At 39.2% G+C, this 16,893-nt stretch overlaps 1 protein-coding gene across 1 annotated transcript in view; it reads right to left on the bottom strand.

Annotated features, from left to right (window-relative positions):
* Positions 1-379: 379 nt before the first annotated feature.
* Positions 380-16,893, bottom strand: part of TAPT1 (transmembrane anterior posterior transformation 1) — a 92,183-nt gene continuing 75,669 nt past the window's right edge. Inside the window, exons 12-14 of the mRNA XM_065404999.1 lie at positions 15,140-15,216; positions 7,128-7,288; positions 380-4,010 (exon numbers count right to left, since the gene is read on the bottom strand). Coding sequence (XP_065261071.1) covers positions 3,781-4,010; positions 7,128-7,288; positions 15,140-15,216 — 468 coding nt within the window. The 3' untranslated portion in view covers positions 380-3,780. The remainder of the gene's footprint in view (positions 4,011-7,127; positions 7,289-15,139; positions 15,217-16,893) is intronic.

The following is a 16,893-nucleotide window of genomic DNA, read 5'->3' as shown; positions in this document are numbered from 1 at the left end:
ATCAGAAACATGCTCCTCCTCACCAACTCTAGGAAAAGCACCAGGAGCAGACAGACTAGGAAGAGAAAGGATGAAGAGGGGACAATGCAGAGGGGGAAAAAATAGCAAATAAGAAACTGTAGGAGGCGCCTACAGTGTCAGGTGGGCTTGCAAAGCCTAAGCCACACATCCATACTGCTATTTTTAACATGCAGCTCGAGTCCCGCTAGTGCAAGTTTGTCTACCAAGCTGGGAGGCAGGCTCCCAGCTGCAATGCAGACAGGCTTATCTACCTGGAGACACTCAGGAAAATTACTGTGAATTAATGAAAACTGTGAATTTAAATCAGATTAGTTAAACTGCATTAAACCCCAGTGTGGACACACACATTCAGAATTAAAGTGACCTTAAAACCAAGTGAGGGCCACAGATCACACATTGCAACTTTAACTGCCTCCTTTTCATTCTTCTGTACATGCTACTTTACCACATTATATATTCCCCAACACTAATGAAGTTTGGTGCAGTAGTCTATCATGTTTGGAGAGGGTAATCTAATAAAGGATTCTGAGTAGAAGGGCAGTTAGAGAGGTGATGGAAGGCTGGCAGTTCTAGGGAGCTGTGAAATTTGCAGGACATGGTCTGTAGTGTATAGTAGTAGTGATATGTGCCTGCAGGTGGAGGAATAGAGGGTCTGGATAGGTAGGCATTAATATTTACTTCTCATTTCTTTGCTTTTGTGGGGAGATTTGTCAGGTATATTGTGCGTAGCAACCTTAAGTGCTTTGCAATGAAGTTTTCTGTTTATTAGTTTCCTAGGTTTTTTTAATGCTTGAAAGGGAGTGGGAAAGCCAAACCTGTGTGGTAGTAGAAATGCAGCAATCCTGTTGTAGGCTAAAATCTGACATAAATGGGTAGTTACTGAAAGCGAGTTGGCGGCCTACCCCAGTCAGTCAGGTTTGGATTGTCTAGTTCTCATCAATCAGATTTGCATTTGCATCAGTTCTAGTTAGCACACCTCTCGAAAAAGTTTTATGTGGACAGACAGTGTTCAGTACAAACTAGGATGACAAGGAAAAATTCCAGCAAGCGCCCTATTTCAAAGACTTCCTATTAACATTCTGAAGAGAAATCAAGTATGTATGGTTTGTATGAAGTACATAAATAATCCAGATATCATACAAACTAACCCTGTGTGATATTTTAGAGGAAAAAAAGGAATGTATATCCCATTTTAAGCCCTGTTAGACACAACCCTAACTATGTAGTTGCTACAAGTCACCTGCAAAGTGTGTTCACAGAATAGGTTGCATTTTAAATGGTCACATATTTACAAATAACATTTCTATAGGAAGTTTTTTTTTTAAAAACCTGCTATTACTGCAACTAACTTTTCTATCACGAAGAGTTGGGCTTTTTTTTTTTTCACTTTTGCATTTGACAATACTTTGTACAGTCAGTTCCCCTTGTTTGTGCAGGTCTTTCTTACAGTAAGGGAGGAAAGACACTAAGAATAGGAACATGGAATGTAAAACCACAAAAATTAACAGGATGATATACGGGCAATTGAAACAAAAAAAGCCTACTTTAAAAAAAATGGACTGGATTTCAATTTGATTCTGTCTCTAAACAATTAGCATTCAGATTAACAGTAGGCTGACATTAGTACTTCCTGTGGGTTTGACATAGTGATGAATACACAAGAACAAAACCAGTATTAAAACCAGGTCTAAAGTAGGCTGCTTGTCCTATGCTTGTAAAAAATAAGTTCTTCATCATGAAACCAGAATATGCAGAAGTCACACTGCAGTATTCAAAATTGACAACTGTTGCAAAGAAATCCAGTCCATTCTTTTCCTTTTTTAAACAAAGATTACGAAATTGAATTTTATTGAGTTTCACACAAGATGCACTTATAAAATTGGTACAGAATGTCATTTAACAGATGAAAATCATTCCAAGCTTCCTTTAGCAACTGTTAAATAACTGAAAAATTCGCAGACGATCTGAATTGAATTTGAATGTGTAAATTTCTCAAGGAGCATAAAATACACCCATAATAAAAGCATTTTAGACTCTCCTCTCCCCCTCACCCCAGCCATTTCAATTGATTCTGGACACTACTGCAGCTGCTGTTGGTGGGGGAGGAGAAGGGGCAGCAAGAGGCTCCCTTTAGAGCAGATGATGTTGACTTGTATGGTAAAGCCATTTTTCATGACAACTTCACATTCTGATCTGTTTCATAACATTACTTCTGTACATTTCTCTGTTCTGTCATATTAATACAACTCTGCAGATTTTAGGAATTAGCATGTATTCTTCCACATTTCCTATTCATAAATCAAACATTAAACTTTGGCTTTTCAACTCCAATAGATTACAAATTAGTTAATAAAAAAAATCCTGTGGTTTGTTCATCACTGAAATATCTGTATCATATCAAAAAACCAAAATAAAATTCCAAGGGAAATAATTTAGCAGACATCAACTTAAATCTTTTGAAAGGTTTTGAGAGAGAAAATAGAGGTTAATGTTACATTTTAACAGCAAATGTAGGATTCATCACTGGATGAAAGATTGTCTTTTGATTCACTTCTCTAGCCTAGTTACTGAGCTGAAATGCAGTTCATTCTTGAGGGATTCAACATGCCTTTCATCAATTCCCCCAACCTTGCCACACACACCAGAAATTAAGATGCATTATACTTCATAAAACCAAGCGTTTCATAACAAAACTATTCATAGCTACTTAAGTTTGCTTAAAATCCATCAATTAAAATGGACACTTCTGATTTTCTGTATAATTATTCTATGGGTAATTTTTCCAGCTAAGTTAATATATAGATGCCATTTTTATCAACTTGTTTAAACCAAAATGTAGTGAGTAATTATTTCTTCCATTGCATTGGAATTATCTGGAATTAATGCAACACTGGTGTTGCTGGCTGCAGTTCACACTACCTTTTCTCAATATAAAGAATTGTCACTTTGTAACAAAATGCTTCCCATTGCAAAAAACAAGCCTCAGCTTTTTTTTAAAAAAGCCTTTCATATAGCATTTATAAATGTATATAGTTTGCCTTGCAGAACACATTGTAATTGAACAGAATAATGATGAAGCTGAGTTTGCCCAGTTGTGCGGAACCTTCACTGTATTTCTTTGTATTTGTGATCCATTTCCCTCGCTGGTTTAGATTTTAGATAAAATACTATGCAGTAGGTCTTTCATTTAAGATACTGTAGTATTTTATTCTGATTAGTTCTGATACATCTTCAAAGATTTTTCTGGTGACAAGAATAATTACCTTGACTTACTGTTTAATCTACCAGTGCTTTTTTATGTGTTCGCTGATAAGTACAAGTTTTGAAATCTGCAGCTGTTTATGAAAACATGAGACTGGAAAGATGAGCTTCCTATTAAAGTTGTCACATATTTCCAGGTATATCCTTATACTGGAGAGACCTTGATGAAAAATGATATGTTCTGGAAGCATGGTTTCAAAAAGCAAAACAGGATTTTGATTTTTTCAGTCTATTTCCAAGACAGCGATACTGTAGCTCTGCCAAATAGACAAGAGACTCTCACAATCCATTATATTTTCCAAAGAGCCAAGTTAAAGATTTCTGTTACTTGATCTGACCAGCTACCAAGCCTAGTTACTTGTAAAAATTAATATCTGTTTGCCATTAATAATTTAAGTTTTTAAATAAATATTTAAGTGCCTTTTTTGGCAACTGTCCATTCTGGTAGCATTTGCTGTCCCAATAGCTCAGTATCCTAAGCACATCTATTCAGAAAACTTAGTCAATTCTGTTTCCACAAATAGTAAACCTGTCTATCTCCAACAAATCTTTCTTTGAAGATCTGTGTTTTAATTCTGAATTGTCTTGGCTTATATCTTTATCTTCTCCATCAGGAGTCGTCAGGAATTGATCAGAGTTGCTTGTCACAAGTAAAGACGTAGGATTTTCCTTCTGATGTACAGGCTGATTGGTAACTGATGCAGAGAAACTTTCGTCTGTGGGAAATCCTGTTGGAAGAGCAGAAAATCAGAATTTAAAAAAAATGTGTTAATTGTATAAGCACATCAATGAATCTGAAATTGACAGATCTGTCCATCATCAAAGCTGCACTGAGGGCTGAGAAAGTTAGCCATGCGAACAATAAAAGTAGTACAAAATAAATGAACCAGTTTTGGAAACCAGATACTTCTGAATATCCTGTCAAACCACTTCACTTTTTGTTACCACTGCCATTAGGAACCTAGAATGCTTACTAATGCAATAAAATATTGTGTATGAATTTCCATTAATGTTATGATACAAATCCAGCAAAATAAAGAAGTCCAGGAAAGCCAGGAATATACCATATGTCATCCAATATTAAAGAACAATGGGATGCAATAAAACAAGCAGATAAAGGTCATGATCATTGTGGCATGTTACAGAAAGCCATATGGTATGTTTCTGGTTTACTTGCCTGTTTTTGATGGTTTGTGTAATACGTTTGTTTTCTCCATCCATCCCATCTGAAGCCAGTTGAAATGATCCCAATCAACAGTAGTAACAGATCTGATTTCTGTGAAAGAATCTACCTATGTTACCAGTGACAGGATTGTATCCCTAACTATCTGCATAGGAAAGCTGGATGCCCTAAGTTTTATCCCATGGAGAAGGTTCAGATACGGTAAAATAATTAATGTGTGTATTTTTATAGCATTGGATCCCTAAGTAACTATGAACCGCCTGATTTGTCAGGATTCCTTCTTTTTGTTCCATAGAACTAAACATTGGGTTTATTAATACAATTTTAAAAAGGCAGTTATGTATGAACACTTAACACATTTCTATGCTGTATTAAAATATAAATTTTGAAACAGCTGAAAATGCATGATTTTCCCCATCCCAAAGGGCGACAAGTTATTTTTTTCTCTCCTCTTAGAAACAAGATAACCAACATATTTTAAGGGAGTTTTTGAAAAACATCTGGCTTGGTTTGAGAAGCTGTTGTAAGACCCAGCCAAGAGAACATTATCTGACAAAAGTAATAAACATCAAAACAGGGGTTTACAACAGAAATATTGCAGCAATGTGTAAGACCATCTCAGTACTAGTTCCAGACAACTACTTTATAAAGCAGCTTCTCTATCATATCACCTCTTCCAGTCATTTGTATATTTTTTAGGAAAATAACCAATCTTTGGAGTAATTTAATAAGTCCTGTGTAAGTAAAACATACTGCACCCACCAGGGAAGAACAATCATAACAAGGTTCAATGTAGCGCTTCAATATGTAGGTAGGTATCTTTCCATTGAACAATTTCCAGAGGAAGCCACTGTTCAATTTAAAAATGATTACCAGTCTAATTAGTGAGCTTATTCTTCAAGAGTAGTTTCAAACTTTACCCAGGGTAATTGCAACTGTGTACATTCCTATGAGAAAGGTGCAAACTCTCAGGAAAATAAACTACCCTGATACTATAGGCTGAAGGAAAGTAGGTTAGATGAATTCATTGACACCGGTGATTATATTGCTAGCAATAGATGCTGTGCTGTTCAAGCCTATAATTGGGACACAGGGATTAATCAATAATGCAGAATTCTGCAATAATAATAAATAGACAGGAGTGAAGGCAAGCTAGAAAAATTCTTACATATGATCTGGCTTTACAGGGAAACAATTGTTGTTAAGAGTCACTGTATTTATAAAATGAAGTGATGGCATTGAAGAATTAAGCTTCTTCCACCTTTGAGGATTTTATAGAAGCCGAGAATATTTTTTAAGTGACATTCACAGAACTATATAGATCTCTGCTTCTTATAAAATTGTCATTTGAGGCATAAGCTCTCTGCTGGACTGACCTGGTAAGCTTACTGCTGCTTCAGCTAAAAATAATCTTCAGGGTGTATTTACTGAGAACTGTTGGTAAGTTTTAATGGTCAACCCTTAAAACACGAATTATTAAGTCCCACATCAAAATGAAGTATTAAAATATTTTATAATTTAAGAAAAAATTAGTAATGTAATACTGCAACATTTTCTAGTGAAAGCGTGGAAAAAGCATCCAGACCTACTGTACGTAAGTTTTTTCACCATATAACCAAAACCACCAATGTTATGGATTTAAGCCATTTTAAAATAAATGTATGCACTAAGTTCAGCTCAATGTGATTTGACACAGTTGAGATATAGGGTTTTATAACTGAAATGCTGACAGACTCTTAACTCTACTATTGCTGGCGAAACACTATGATGTCTAATAAACACCTTACATTTCATGCTGTTCAAGTCTTTGGCAAACAGAGTAGAACACAATAAAGCCTCACTGTTAAATTCTCAGGGGCTTCCACTGGATTCTTCCCAGAGATGATATACACTCCAACTTTGTTGATCAGAACAGTGAAGGTTTCTGTTTTCCCCCATATTATGTCAAAGAGGGATATAAAAAAACTAATACACCATTACAATTATTTATTAGTAACAGAGGTTTTTTTAACACTGATGTTAAAGGTGCTATATATAAACTGCAGAAGACTAAGAAAACCACCTTATATACTACAAAACAAAAAACAAGGAGGCAAATCTCAGACCAGGAAAATTAACGTTCATCTCACGTAGAAAATGAAAAGCTGCCTGAAATCTTCCTATCTTCATTACAATTTTAAGTAATTGTACCTGCTGCATGTCATATTTTGCCTGCATTTCTGTAAGAATTCAATGGAACATTCCTTATGAAACGACAATATTGTCAGAGCTCAAGCCAAATGTGAAATATCAGCATTTACAAGAAGGTGCTCCTCTAAATGCGCACAGACATGCACACAAAGTCAGTACTAGTTCTCATTTTGCTTCCCTACCTCCTTTCCCATACCCTGGTGGAATTTTATTGTAGTGGAGAATATTTACGTCTGTGAAGGATGAAGCACTGAATAATGGAAAATAATTATTTTGTTTACAGAACTGTGCTCCAGCTGCTAGGTGTATGCTCACAGTCCTAACATGTGAACCAAAGCATAGTTATCATGTGGTACAGTTTGTGGTAAAGGTACTGTTGAACAGCAGAGAGGGGAACAGCTGACTGAATATTAAATTTCATCTGGAAACAGTTTCCTTTTCACTGATCATCAGAACAAGCAGTTAAACTTACCTTGAGGAGATTTAAATTTGCTTTGGGGTTTGCTGAGTGGTTTGCCTGGGGTGCTAGTAGGGGGAGGATTGAACAACTTCTCTTCCATGTTTGCCTCCTTTACATATTGGCATGACTTGCCCAACAACACAATGCTGTTAAGGACTTTTAGTGAAATTAACCTGAAAGATAAAAGGGTACATTTACATATTTGCATTAGTGGATGTTCATATAAAAACAAGTATCAGAGGGGTAGCCGTGTTAGTCTGAATCTGTAAAAAGCAACAGAGGGTCCTGTGGCACCTTTAAGACTAACAGAAGTATTGGAGCATAAGCTTTCGTGGGTGAATGCCCACTTCATCAGACGCAAGACATATAAAAACAGTTTCATGTATGGTTTCTGCTGTTTGGAAGGGATTTAATTTGTTAGCTAATCCTTCCAACTGTAAGGCTCTTTCTTATGGCCTATAGACATACGCGCCCCTCCCCCTTTCCCCCCCCCCCCCCCGAAAAAAGCAGCACACTAATTTGGTTTCAGGCTCAATGTTTTAACGTAAAGAGTTTCATAGGGTAAAAATTTCAAAAGTTGCTAGAAGTCATTTGGATCCTAATATTAGTATTTTAGTTACTTAATATCAGTGTTTACTTCATGGAGCAGCTATGGGAATTTCAGTAAATTTTGAATACATTCGGTATTTAAACATCTACTTTGAAGAGCATATCAAAAATAACAGCAGGTCTGTGATAGCTTTGAAGCATCTCTAATAATAATAATGCACACTATGTGGAGCTCTCAAACTTTGAACAACCATGGGCACATAAGGAGTTCAAAGACTACACCTAATTTCCATAAAATGGCCAAATTGCAGTAGCCCTCAGCTTTAATACTGAGGTGTGTGGTCCAGAGAGTCTACAAGTCCCATCATGCAATATTCCATTTCTATCTGAGAAGCCAGGCTGGGAGTAACATGACCCAGTAGATAGTGGACATCTAAATTCTTTTCCTGCCTCTGCCACTGATTTGCTGTGTGAACTTCGGCACGTGACTTTAGTTCTCTCTACCTCAGTTTTCCCATCTGTAGAATGGGAAAGAGGCTTTTCTACCTTTGTAAAGTGCTTTGAGATTTATAGATGAAAAGCACTTTATAAAAGCTAATTACTACTACTACTGACAGAACATCAAATGCTAGGATCTTAAATATTTTTAGACTACGTCTCCATATTGAAGATGAAGGCAGCTGTGATTTAGAGCTTTGATTTACAGGCTAGTTTGATGGTTCTATGCTATTCTGGGCTCAGAATTTGGGTCTCCTGAACTTGTTTCTCACTCAAGGAGCTGCAAGAGTACCTTTTATTTCTCTCATTAGATAGCCCTGCAGCAGTTGTGATAGAGTTTGGATGGAGCCCTATATCCCTGCTCAACATTAGGATAGTAAATAGGTAGAGAAGAATGTGGGAACCCACTGATTATGGAAATCTTAATAGACATTGTGATGATAATCTAAATTCAGAAAAAGTGAATGTTTTCAAATTAAAAGCCTTAGAGCAGGTCTGATTTGTGCATTATAAAAAGACCAAAGTATACTTCAGTAGCAACTCAACTATCACACAATGCATTAACACAAATCATGTCAAAAAGAAAAATGTAGCATACAACATTTCTCTCTCAAAAGTATTTTTATGTAATAAATTTTCCTATAAAAGTAAGTCTGTTACAGGGATAGGAGGATATGCAGAGCAGACAATCTTCAGTATTTAAAAAGGAACCTCTCACTTTGGTACCCAAGCAACCACAAACTAGACGAAATTAGATTCACCCAGGTCTGTAACTGTAGTTCTATAAGGTCCCTTCTATTAGGGTAAGAGAACAGGGTGATGTCGTGGTGGGCGTCTGCTGTAGACCACCAGACCAGGAGGATGAGGTAAGACTAGGCTTTTTTTTGGACAACTAACAGAAGTTTGCAGATCACAGGCCCTCGTTCTCATAAGGGACTTCAAACACCCTGACATCTGCTGGGAGAGCAATACAGCAGTGCACAGACAATCCAGGAAGTTTTTGGAGAGTGTTGGGGACAACTTCCTGGTGCAAGTGCTGGAGGAACCAACTAGGGGCCGTGCTCCTCTTGACCTACTGCTCACAAACAGGGAAGAATTGGTAGGGGAAGTAGAAGTGGATGGCAACCTGCACAGCAGTGACCATGAGATGGTAGAGTTCAGGATCCTGCCAAAAGGAAGGAAGGAAGGAAGGAAGGAAGGAAGGAAGGAAGGAAGGAGAGCTGCAGAATACAGACCCTGGACTTCAGACTGACTCCCTCAGGGCACTGATAGCCTCCCAGGGGATCCTGCCTAATATGAGGGGGAAAGGAGTCCAGGAGAGCTGGCTGTATTTTAAAAAAGTCTTATTGAGGGCACAGGAACAAATCATCCCGATGTGAAGAAAGAATAGCAAATATGGCAGGCGATCAGCTTGGCTTAACAGAAAAATCTTTGGTGACCTTAAACACAAAAAGGAAGCATACAAGAAGTGGAAACTTGGACAGATGACTAGGGAGGAGTATAAAAATATTGCTCGAGCATGTAAGGGTGTAATCAGGAAGGCCAAAACACAATTGGAGTTGCAGCTAGCAAGGGACGTGAAGGGTAACAAGAAGGGTTTCTACAGGTATGTTAGCAACAAGGTGGTCAGGGAAAAGTGTGGGACCTTTATTGAATGGGGGAGGCAACCTAGTGACAGATTATGTGGGAAAAGCTGAAGTACTCAAATTTTTTTTGCCTAGGTCTTCACAGACAAGATCAGCTCCCAGACTACTGCACTGGGCAGCAAAGTATGGGGAGGAGGTGAGCAGCCCTCAGTGGTGAAAGAACAGGTTAAAGACTATTTAGGCTACATCTACACTACAGGGGGGGGTCGATTTAAGATACGCAAATTCAGCTACGCGAATAGCGTAGCTGAATTCGACGTATCGCGGCCGACTTACCCCGCTGTGAGGACGGCGGAAAATCGACCTCCGCGGCTTCCCGTCGACGGCTCTTACTCCCACCTTCGCTGGTGGAGTAAGAGCGTCGATTCGGGGATCGATTGTCGCGTCCTGATGGGACGCGATAAATCGATCCCCGAGAGGTCGATTTCTACCCGCCGATTCAGGCGGGTAGTGTAGACCTAGCCTTAGAAAAGCTGGACATGCACAAGTCCATTGGTCTGGATCTAATGCATCCGAGTGTACTGAGGGAGTTGGCTGATGTGATTGCAGAGCCACTGGCCATTATCTTTGAAAACTCATGGTGATCGGGGGAGGTCCTCATCTCAGTCCCTGGAAAAATCACGGAGCAGGTCCTCAAGGAATCCATTTGAAGCAGTTGGAGGAGAGGAAGGTGATCAGGAACAATCAATATGGATTCACCAAGGGCGAGTCATGCCTGACCAACCTGATTGCCTTCTATGATGAAATAACTGGCATTGTCGATATGGGGAAAGCGGTGGACGTACTATATCTTGACTTTAGCAAAGCTTTTGATACGGGCTCCCACAGTATTCTTGCCAGCAAGTATGGATTGGATGAATGGATTATAAGGTGGATAGAAAGCTGGCTAGATCGTCGGGCTCAACAGGTAATGATCAATGGCTCGATGTCTAGTTGGCAGCTGGTATCAAGCTGAGTGCCCCAGGGGTTGGTCCTGAGCCCGGTTTTGTTCAACATCTTCTTTAATGATCTGGATGATGGGATGGATTGCACCCTCAGCAAGTTCGCGGATGACACTGAGCTGGGGGGAGAGGTAGGTACACTGGGGCGTAGGGATAGGGTCCAGAGAGACCTACCCAAATTGATGGATTGGGCCAAAAGAAATCTGATGAGGTTCAACAAGGACAAGTGTAGAGTCCTGCACTTAGGACGGAAGAATCCCATGCACTGCTACAGGCTGGGGACCGAATGGCTAAGCGGCAGTTCTGCAGAAAAGGACCTGGGGATTACAGTGGACGAGAAGCTGGATATGAGTTAACAGTGTGCCCTTGTTGCATATTGGGCTGCATTAGTAGGAGCATTGCCAGCAGATGGAGGGAAGTGATTATTCCCTTCTATTCGGCACTGGTGAGGCCACATCTGGAGTATTGCGTCCAGTTTTGCACCCCTCGCTACAGAAAGGATGTGGACAAATTGGAGAGAGTCCAGTGGAGGGCAAAGAAAATGATTAGGGGGCTGGGACACATGACTTATGAGGAGAGGCTGAGGGAACTGGGCTTATTTAGTCTGCAGAAGAGAGGAGTCGGGGGGATTTGATAGCAGCCTTCAACTACCTGAAAGGGGGGGGGGGTTCCAAAGAGGATGGAGCTAGGCCGTTCTCAGTGGTAGCAGATGACAGAACAAGCAGCAATGGTCTCAAGTTGCAGTGGGGGAGGTCTAGGTTGGATATTAGGAAAAATTATTTCACTAGGAGGGTGGTGAAGTACTGGAATGGGTTACCTAGGGAGGTGGTGGAATCTCCATCCTTAGAGGTTTTTAAGGCCCGGCTTGACAAAGCCCTGGCTGGTATGATTTAGTTGGGGTTGGTCCTGCTTTGAGCAGGGGGTTGGACTAGATGACCTCCTGAGGTCTCTTTGGCCTTAATCTTCTATGATAATAGTTTTTCTTTCTACGAAGACATGTTTTCTTTCCCCACACCACCTTTCCAAAAAGGCCTTCAGGAGTTTTTTCCAAAACAAGATACTTTCACAGATATGTATTATTTCAAAAAATGAAGGTTTCATGGCCTAATCCAATTCAATGAGAGTTGGATCAGGATGTTGGTGGGTTACAACTCACCCATCTGATGTATTAATACCAGATTTTCGTCATTTTCAAAATTTGGAAAAAAAATTCCAAAAAAATTTCTGTCACAGGGCTTTGGGTTTCTAACTACTGGGAGGGCAGAAGTGGGTCAGATTAGTTTACTGTGAACAGCTCAAAATCATATAAAATTAAATCAAAATGCAAATTACAAATATTGGGCAAGACTTAATATTTTTGATTACATTTAATAATGTAATTTAATAAAGAATTATTGTTGCACCCCATCAAAACAATTTCCTCCTTATTTTAATCTAAATCCTTTGTGATAAAATCTTAAAGCTTTATCTAGGCAGTGTTTCTCACATCTGTATTATACCTAAATTCTCTCACATTGCAGATAATTCCACTTATGTAGATTATAATTACAGACACTGAAAGCAGTGTGCAGAACTTGGAATTACTCAGAGGATTTAGGAGATGTACTAATTCTAAACCTGAGATCACAGCAAAAGAATAAGGTCCATTCTCACTTTGAAATTCATATAGTATGACAAAATCTAATCTAAAACTAAATCCAAAGAAGAAACAGGTCACAGCTGTCTTTATTCATATATACTTAACACATCACTATAGACTCTGTCTCCTGCCATTTTGAAGGTCAATGTCCCATTTGGAGCAGAATTGGTGAGTTGGTGGCCTGAAAGGCAAGAGCTGCTAGAAACTTTATATAGTGAGAAACTGCTTAGGCAAAAATTGTAACTTGCTAAAATTAAGTTTTAGTCACTAGAAAGCTTGTTTTGTTTTGTTTGTAACCAGACCAATATCTTTTATTCTTGCCTAGTATCACTTAAATCTCTGTACTCAAACTTCTTCTTATTTTGTTACAAAACTATCTCAGTTCTGGTATATTAAAGTGAAGTGGGAGCCACTAAACCAACTGGCAGAGTCCTGAAGAGTTTGCTGGCCTGATACACAGCTGAGCAACAGCAAAACTCTCATTTGCTGAGGCTGAAGGATAAAACAGTGGCTCACAATTCTGGGTGTCCTGAGCAGGATGTCAGTCTTCTCTGCAGTTAACTTGGTTTTGCCTAGCCTGGGTGTGAGCAGACACATTGAAAAGACACACTCAAGTTACAATATCCTCACTGGTGCTGCGCTCACTAGTGAGAGTTGCTAGGATTTCAGTGGGCGTATCCCACAGTTTCGTGCTGCACTAAGCTGAGATGCTAACTGTTGGAGAATTTTTAGAAGGCACTGAAGGACTATCAGCATTTAAAGGGTTTATCTTGCATCCTCACAGCAAAGTGGGCTGGTATCCATCCCATCTGAAAGCAGCACCCAGACTTTAGTCTATACCACCGGACAGGCCAACTAGCTGGGGCTGAAAGCACCACACAGCTTGGGACAGAGGATTTTATATGTGGATGTAAGAATCTGGGCTAATATTATAGTGAAAACATGCCCAGATATTCTTCTCAACTTGCCCCAGCCCCTGAGTTTTATATCTGGGAAACCTCTAGCCCAAGCACAGACGCCGACTTTCCAAAGTTCGGGGGGGGGGGAGGGGTTGACCCAAGCCCCACCCCACCCCTTCACCCAAGGCCCCAACCCTGCCCCGCCTTTTTCCACCCAGTTCTGCCCCCTCCCCTGCTCGCTCTCCCCTCCCTCAGACTCTTCTGCCTGCATGCCGTGAAACAGCTGATAATGGCGGGTGGGAGGCGCTGATCCACGGGGCCCGAGTGGGCGGGAGGCACTGGGAGTGGGGTGGGGAGCTGATAGAGGGGCTGCTGGTGGGTGCTCGTTACCTACCATTTTCCCCCAGGTGTGCTCCAGGCCCGGAGCACCCATGGAGTCGGCACCTATGAGCCCAAGGCTACTTACTGAGACCACATGGCCTAGAAAGGAGAGTCTGGGCATCTACCCTCCTTCTGTGCAGCAGCTTTGCAATAGGTAGGAACCTTAAGGCTTCACCCATACAATACCCTTAATGATTCTCTGGGTGTGGTTACTGCTTGACATCTTTAGCTCTTTCCAGAGGGAGTTTATCCAGGAAGGCATATGCTTCAATAATACCCAGTGTGCAAGGCGGCATTGTTTGTCATATGATCTTTCAATTTAAAATCTTTTTTCCCAAGTTCTTCAGTTTACCAGTTGAGTGGTATAAGTATTCAGTCACTGAATACAATCGTGGTCATTAGCAGTTACATGTGTCTACTTTGCACACTATAAAAATCTATTTCAATTTTAGTTTTTAAATGCACTAGCATTTTGTATTTACTTGCAGTCTTATTTATTAATTAGTTAAAAATTGTTTCAGGTGGGGAATGAGCCAAAATGTCCCCTTAAGCCCAAATGAGGCATTCAACTACCTTATTGTGAATCATAAATACGGCACAGAAAAACTACAGATATCCACCTCCACTTGGATTTAGATTAAATGTATGTGAGGACCTATTTTTTCTAAGGGCAGCACTTGTGTGCTCCAGATCAGGGTGACTACCATCTGCTCCATTCTATCCAAATTTGATGTAGTCCTCGAGCTCCTGGCCAACTGCCAAAGTTAACTTTTCTCAGCTGGGGGTTTTATGCCTCTGGTTTAAGCAAACACAGCATTATTAATTATTGTACAAGATTCTGTGAGGTCGTATGATAAGCTAATCACTATATTAAATAGCTAGGATTACATATAACCTCAGGAAATGTAAAATAACACACGTTTAATTCAAATAAGAAATATATAAAACACTCCTTATACCCTATTTGACCCAGTCATGAACGATAATTCAAGTATTATCCCTTGCATTCTCACCCACTCTTAAAAAAACAAAACAAAAAACAACAACAAAAACCCAACCCTACAATCCCTTTGCACCCATCTTCTCCTCCCTTTTAAACTCTGGTCTCATTTTGTTGACCATAATCATAACTTCTCACTAATTGAAAAGGAAGGCTCTGAAACTGATGCAAAAGTTTATCTGCAAATTGCTCAGTGGCTGTTATTTTTATTCTCCCATGCCTCAGCCAAAGCATGTACTTCTGCGAAGAGTGTGAGCTCCATACAGGTAATCTCAGCTTCTGCTGCTAGATCCAACTATGACTGTTCTGCAATGCATTTTATGTAAATTTCACACCTATTGGGCTCCATGGAGAAGAGATTGTATTATGACTGTACCTTGAAACATCAACAGAGCAAATTATTTCTTACAATCTTTTAGTTAAATAACAGTAAATACTGTTCAATAATTGCTTCTTTTGTGTTCCGCTTACCCACAATAGAAGAGCACAACACAGGCATAAGCCAAGACTCCTTGTACTTTTATTGAGCTTGTTACGACTCTGATGAGCTGTTTTAAAAATAAAAGTTCAACAGTTCAGGCACATAGATTAATAATTAATAGAATATTTAAAGAGGGCATTTACATCGAGTGAAGTTTGACAAAAATGAGAATATTTATACTAAGGACAATTAACTTTGTAATGTTCTGTATTCCTCTTGATATTGCTAATTATTCAAGAATTATCTGAATAAATATTACACGAGTATCTGCTATTACTTGACTTGCAATAGAGTTGTAATTCTAGTAGGGCTGTTGATTAATCGCAGTTAACTCAAGCAATTAACTCAAAAAATTAATTGTGATTAATCGCAGCTTTAACCGCACTGTTAAGCAAGAGAATACCAATTGAAATTTATTAAATATTGCTGGATGTCTTTCTACATTTTCATATGTATTGTATTCTATGTTGTAACTGAAATCAACGTGTATATTATTTTTGATTACAAATATTTGCAATGTAAAAATGAAACAAAAGAAATAGTATTTTTCAATTCACCTCATACAAGTACTGTAGTGCAATCTTTGTCGTAAAAGCGCAACTTAGAAATGTAGATTTTTTTTGGTTACATAACTGCACTCAAAAACAAAACCGCGTGATTAATCACGTGATTAATCACCTGACAGCCCTAAATTCTAGTAATAACTCCACAGTCTGTTGCTATATAAATGATTGATATCAAGTTCAGCATTATGACTTCTTTGCAGAATCAAGAAAGAAATGATGGGCTGGAAGAGGATACCAGTTACTGATACAAATATCTGAGGAAACTACCCAATATGTATGTGCGGAAATCACATTAAAGATATTGATGTAGTGAACCAGAATTGCACTAAAGAAAACTTGAGACAGCTATTTTGTGGACTCAGCATGTTATGGAATCTATCTGCTTGCGAAGTTTGAACACCAAGAAATCACAAGTTCGTTTTCAGTGTAGCAGTTAAGGCCCCAATTCAGGAAAACACTTAAGCTTGTGCTTAAGTCCATCCTTGTTAAGGACAGCATTTCAGCACATGCTGAACTTTAGACATGTACTTAAGTCCCATCTTGAATAGGGATGCGTTCCATAATTGAAGTCTAAGTAGATAACTGTAATTTTGACCATAGTAGATGTTGGTCCCTGCTGAACTTAACTAGACAAAGTTATCAGTAACATTTTTGCTCGATCCCTCTGGGACAGTATTGCAACAAAAAAACAAAAATGTTACATCACTAATCACTCTACCAGTAACATTATGGAACTTTGATGGCAGAGTTGGTGCTTCTGTCTAATGCCATTATGACTAAGGGCTCGTCTACACAGAGAAATTGACCAGAACAATGATTGCAGAATATGGTATTCCAGAATAGCTCCCTTTGTAGTCACTAGTTCAGAATAAAAGTCACTTTATTTCAGAATAATTTATGTTCTCAGAAATCACAAAATGCACTAATTATTCCAAAATAAAGTGCCTTTAATTCTGGAATAGCATGCCGACATTGGCTGGGGGGTTGGGGGAGGGGAGAGGGGGAGGGAACACAGGGAGCTAATCAGAACAGTTTATACCACAATAGTTATTCTGGTCACCTCCCCTGTGCAGACAAGCCCTAAGCCACTGAACATACCAGTGCAGGGAAGGGCATGATAAGAAAACACTGAAGGTGTTTTATAAAATTTTTCCTACCAAGAGCCGTAGAAACCTGCA

Source organism: Emys orbicularis, chromosome 5, assembly GCF_028017835.1.
Source record: "Emys orbicularis isolate rEmyOrb1 chromosome 5, rEmyOrb1.hap1, whole genome shotgun sequence".
NCBI lineage: Eukaryota > Metazoa > Chordata > Testudines > Emydidae > Emys > Emys orbicularis.
The sequence above is the reverse complement of the archived record's forward strand: the minus strand, read 5'-3'. Positions and strand labels throughout refer to the sequence as shown.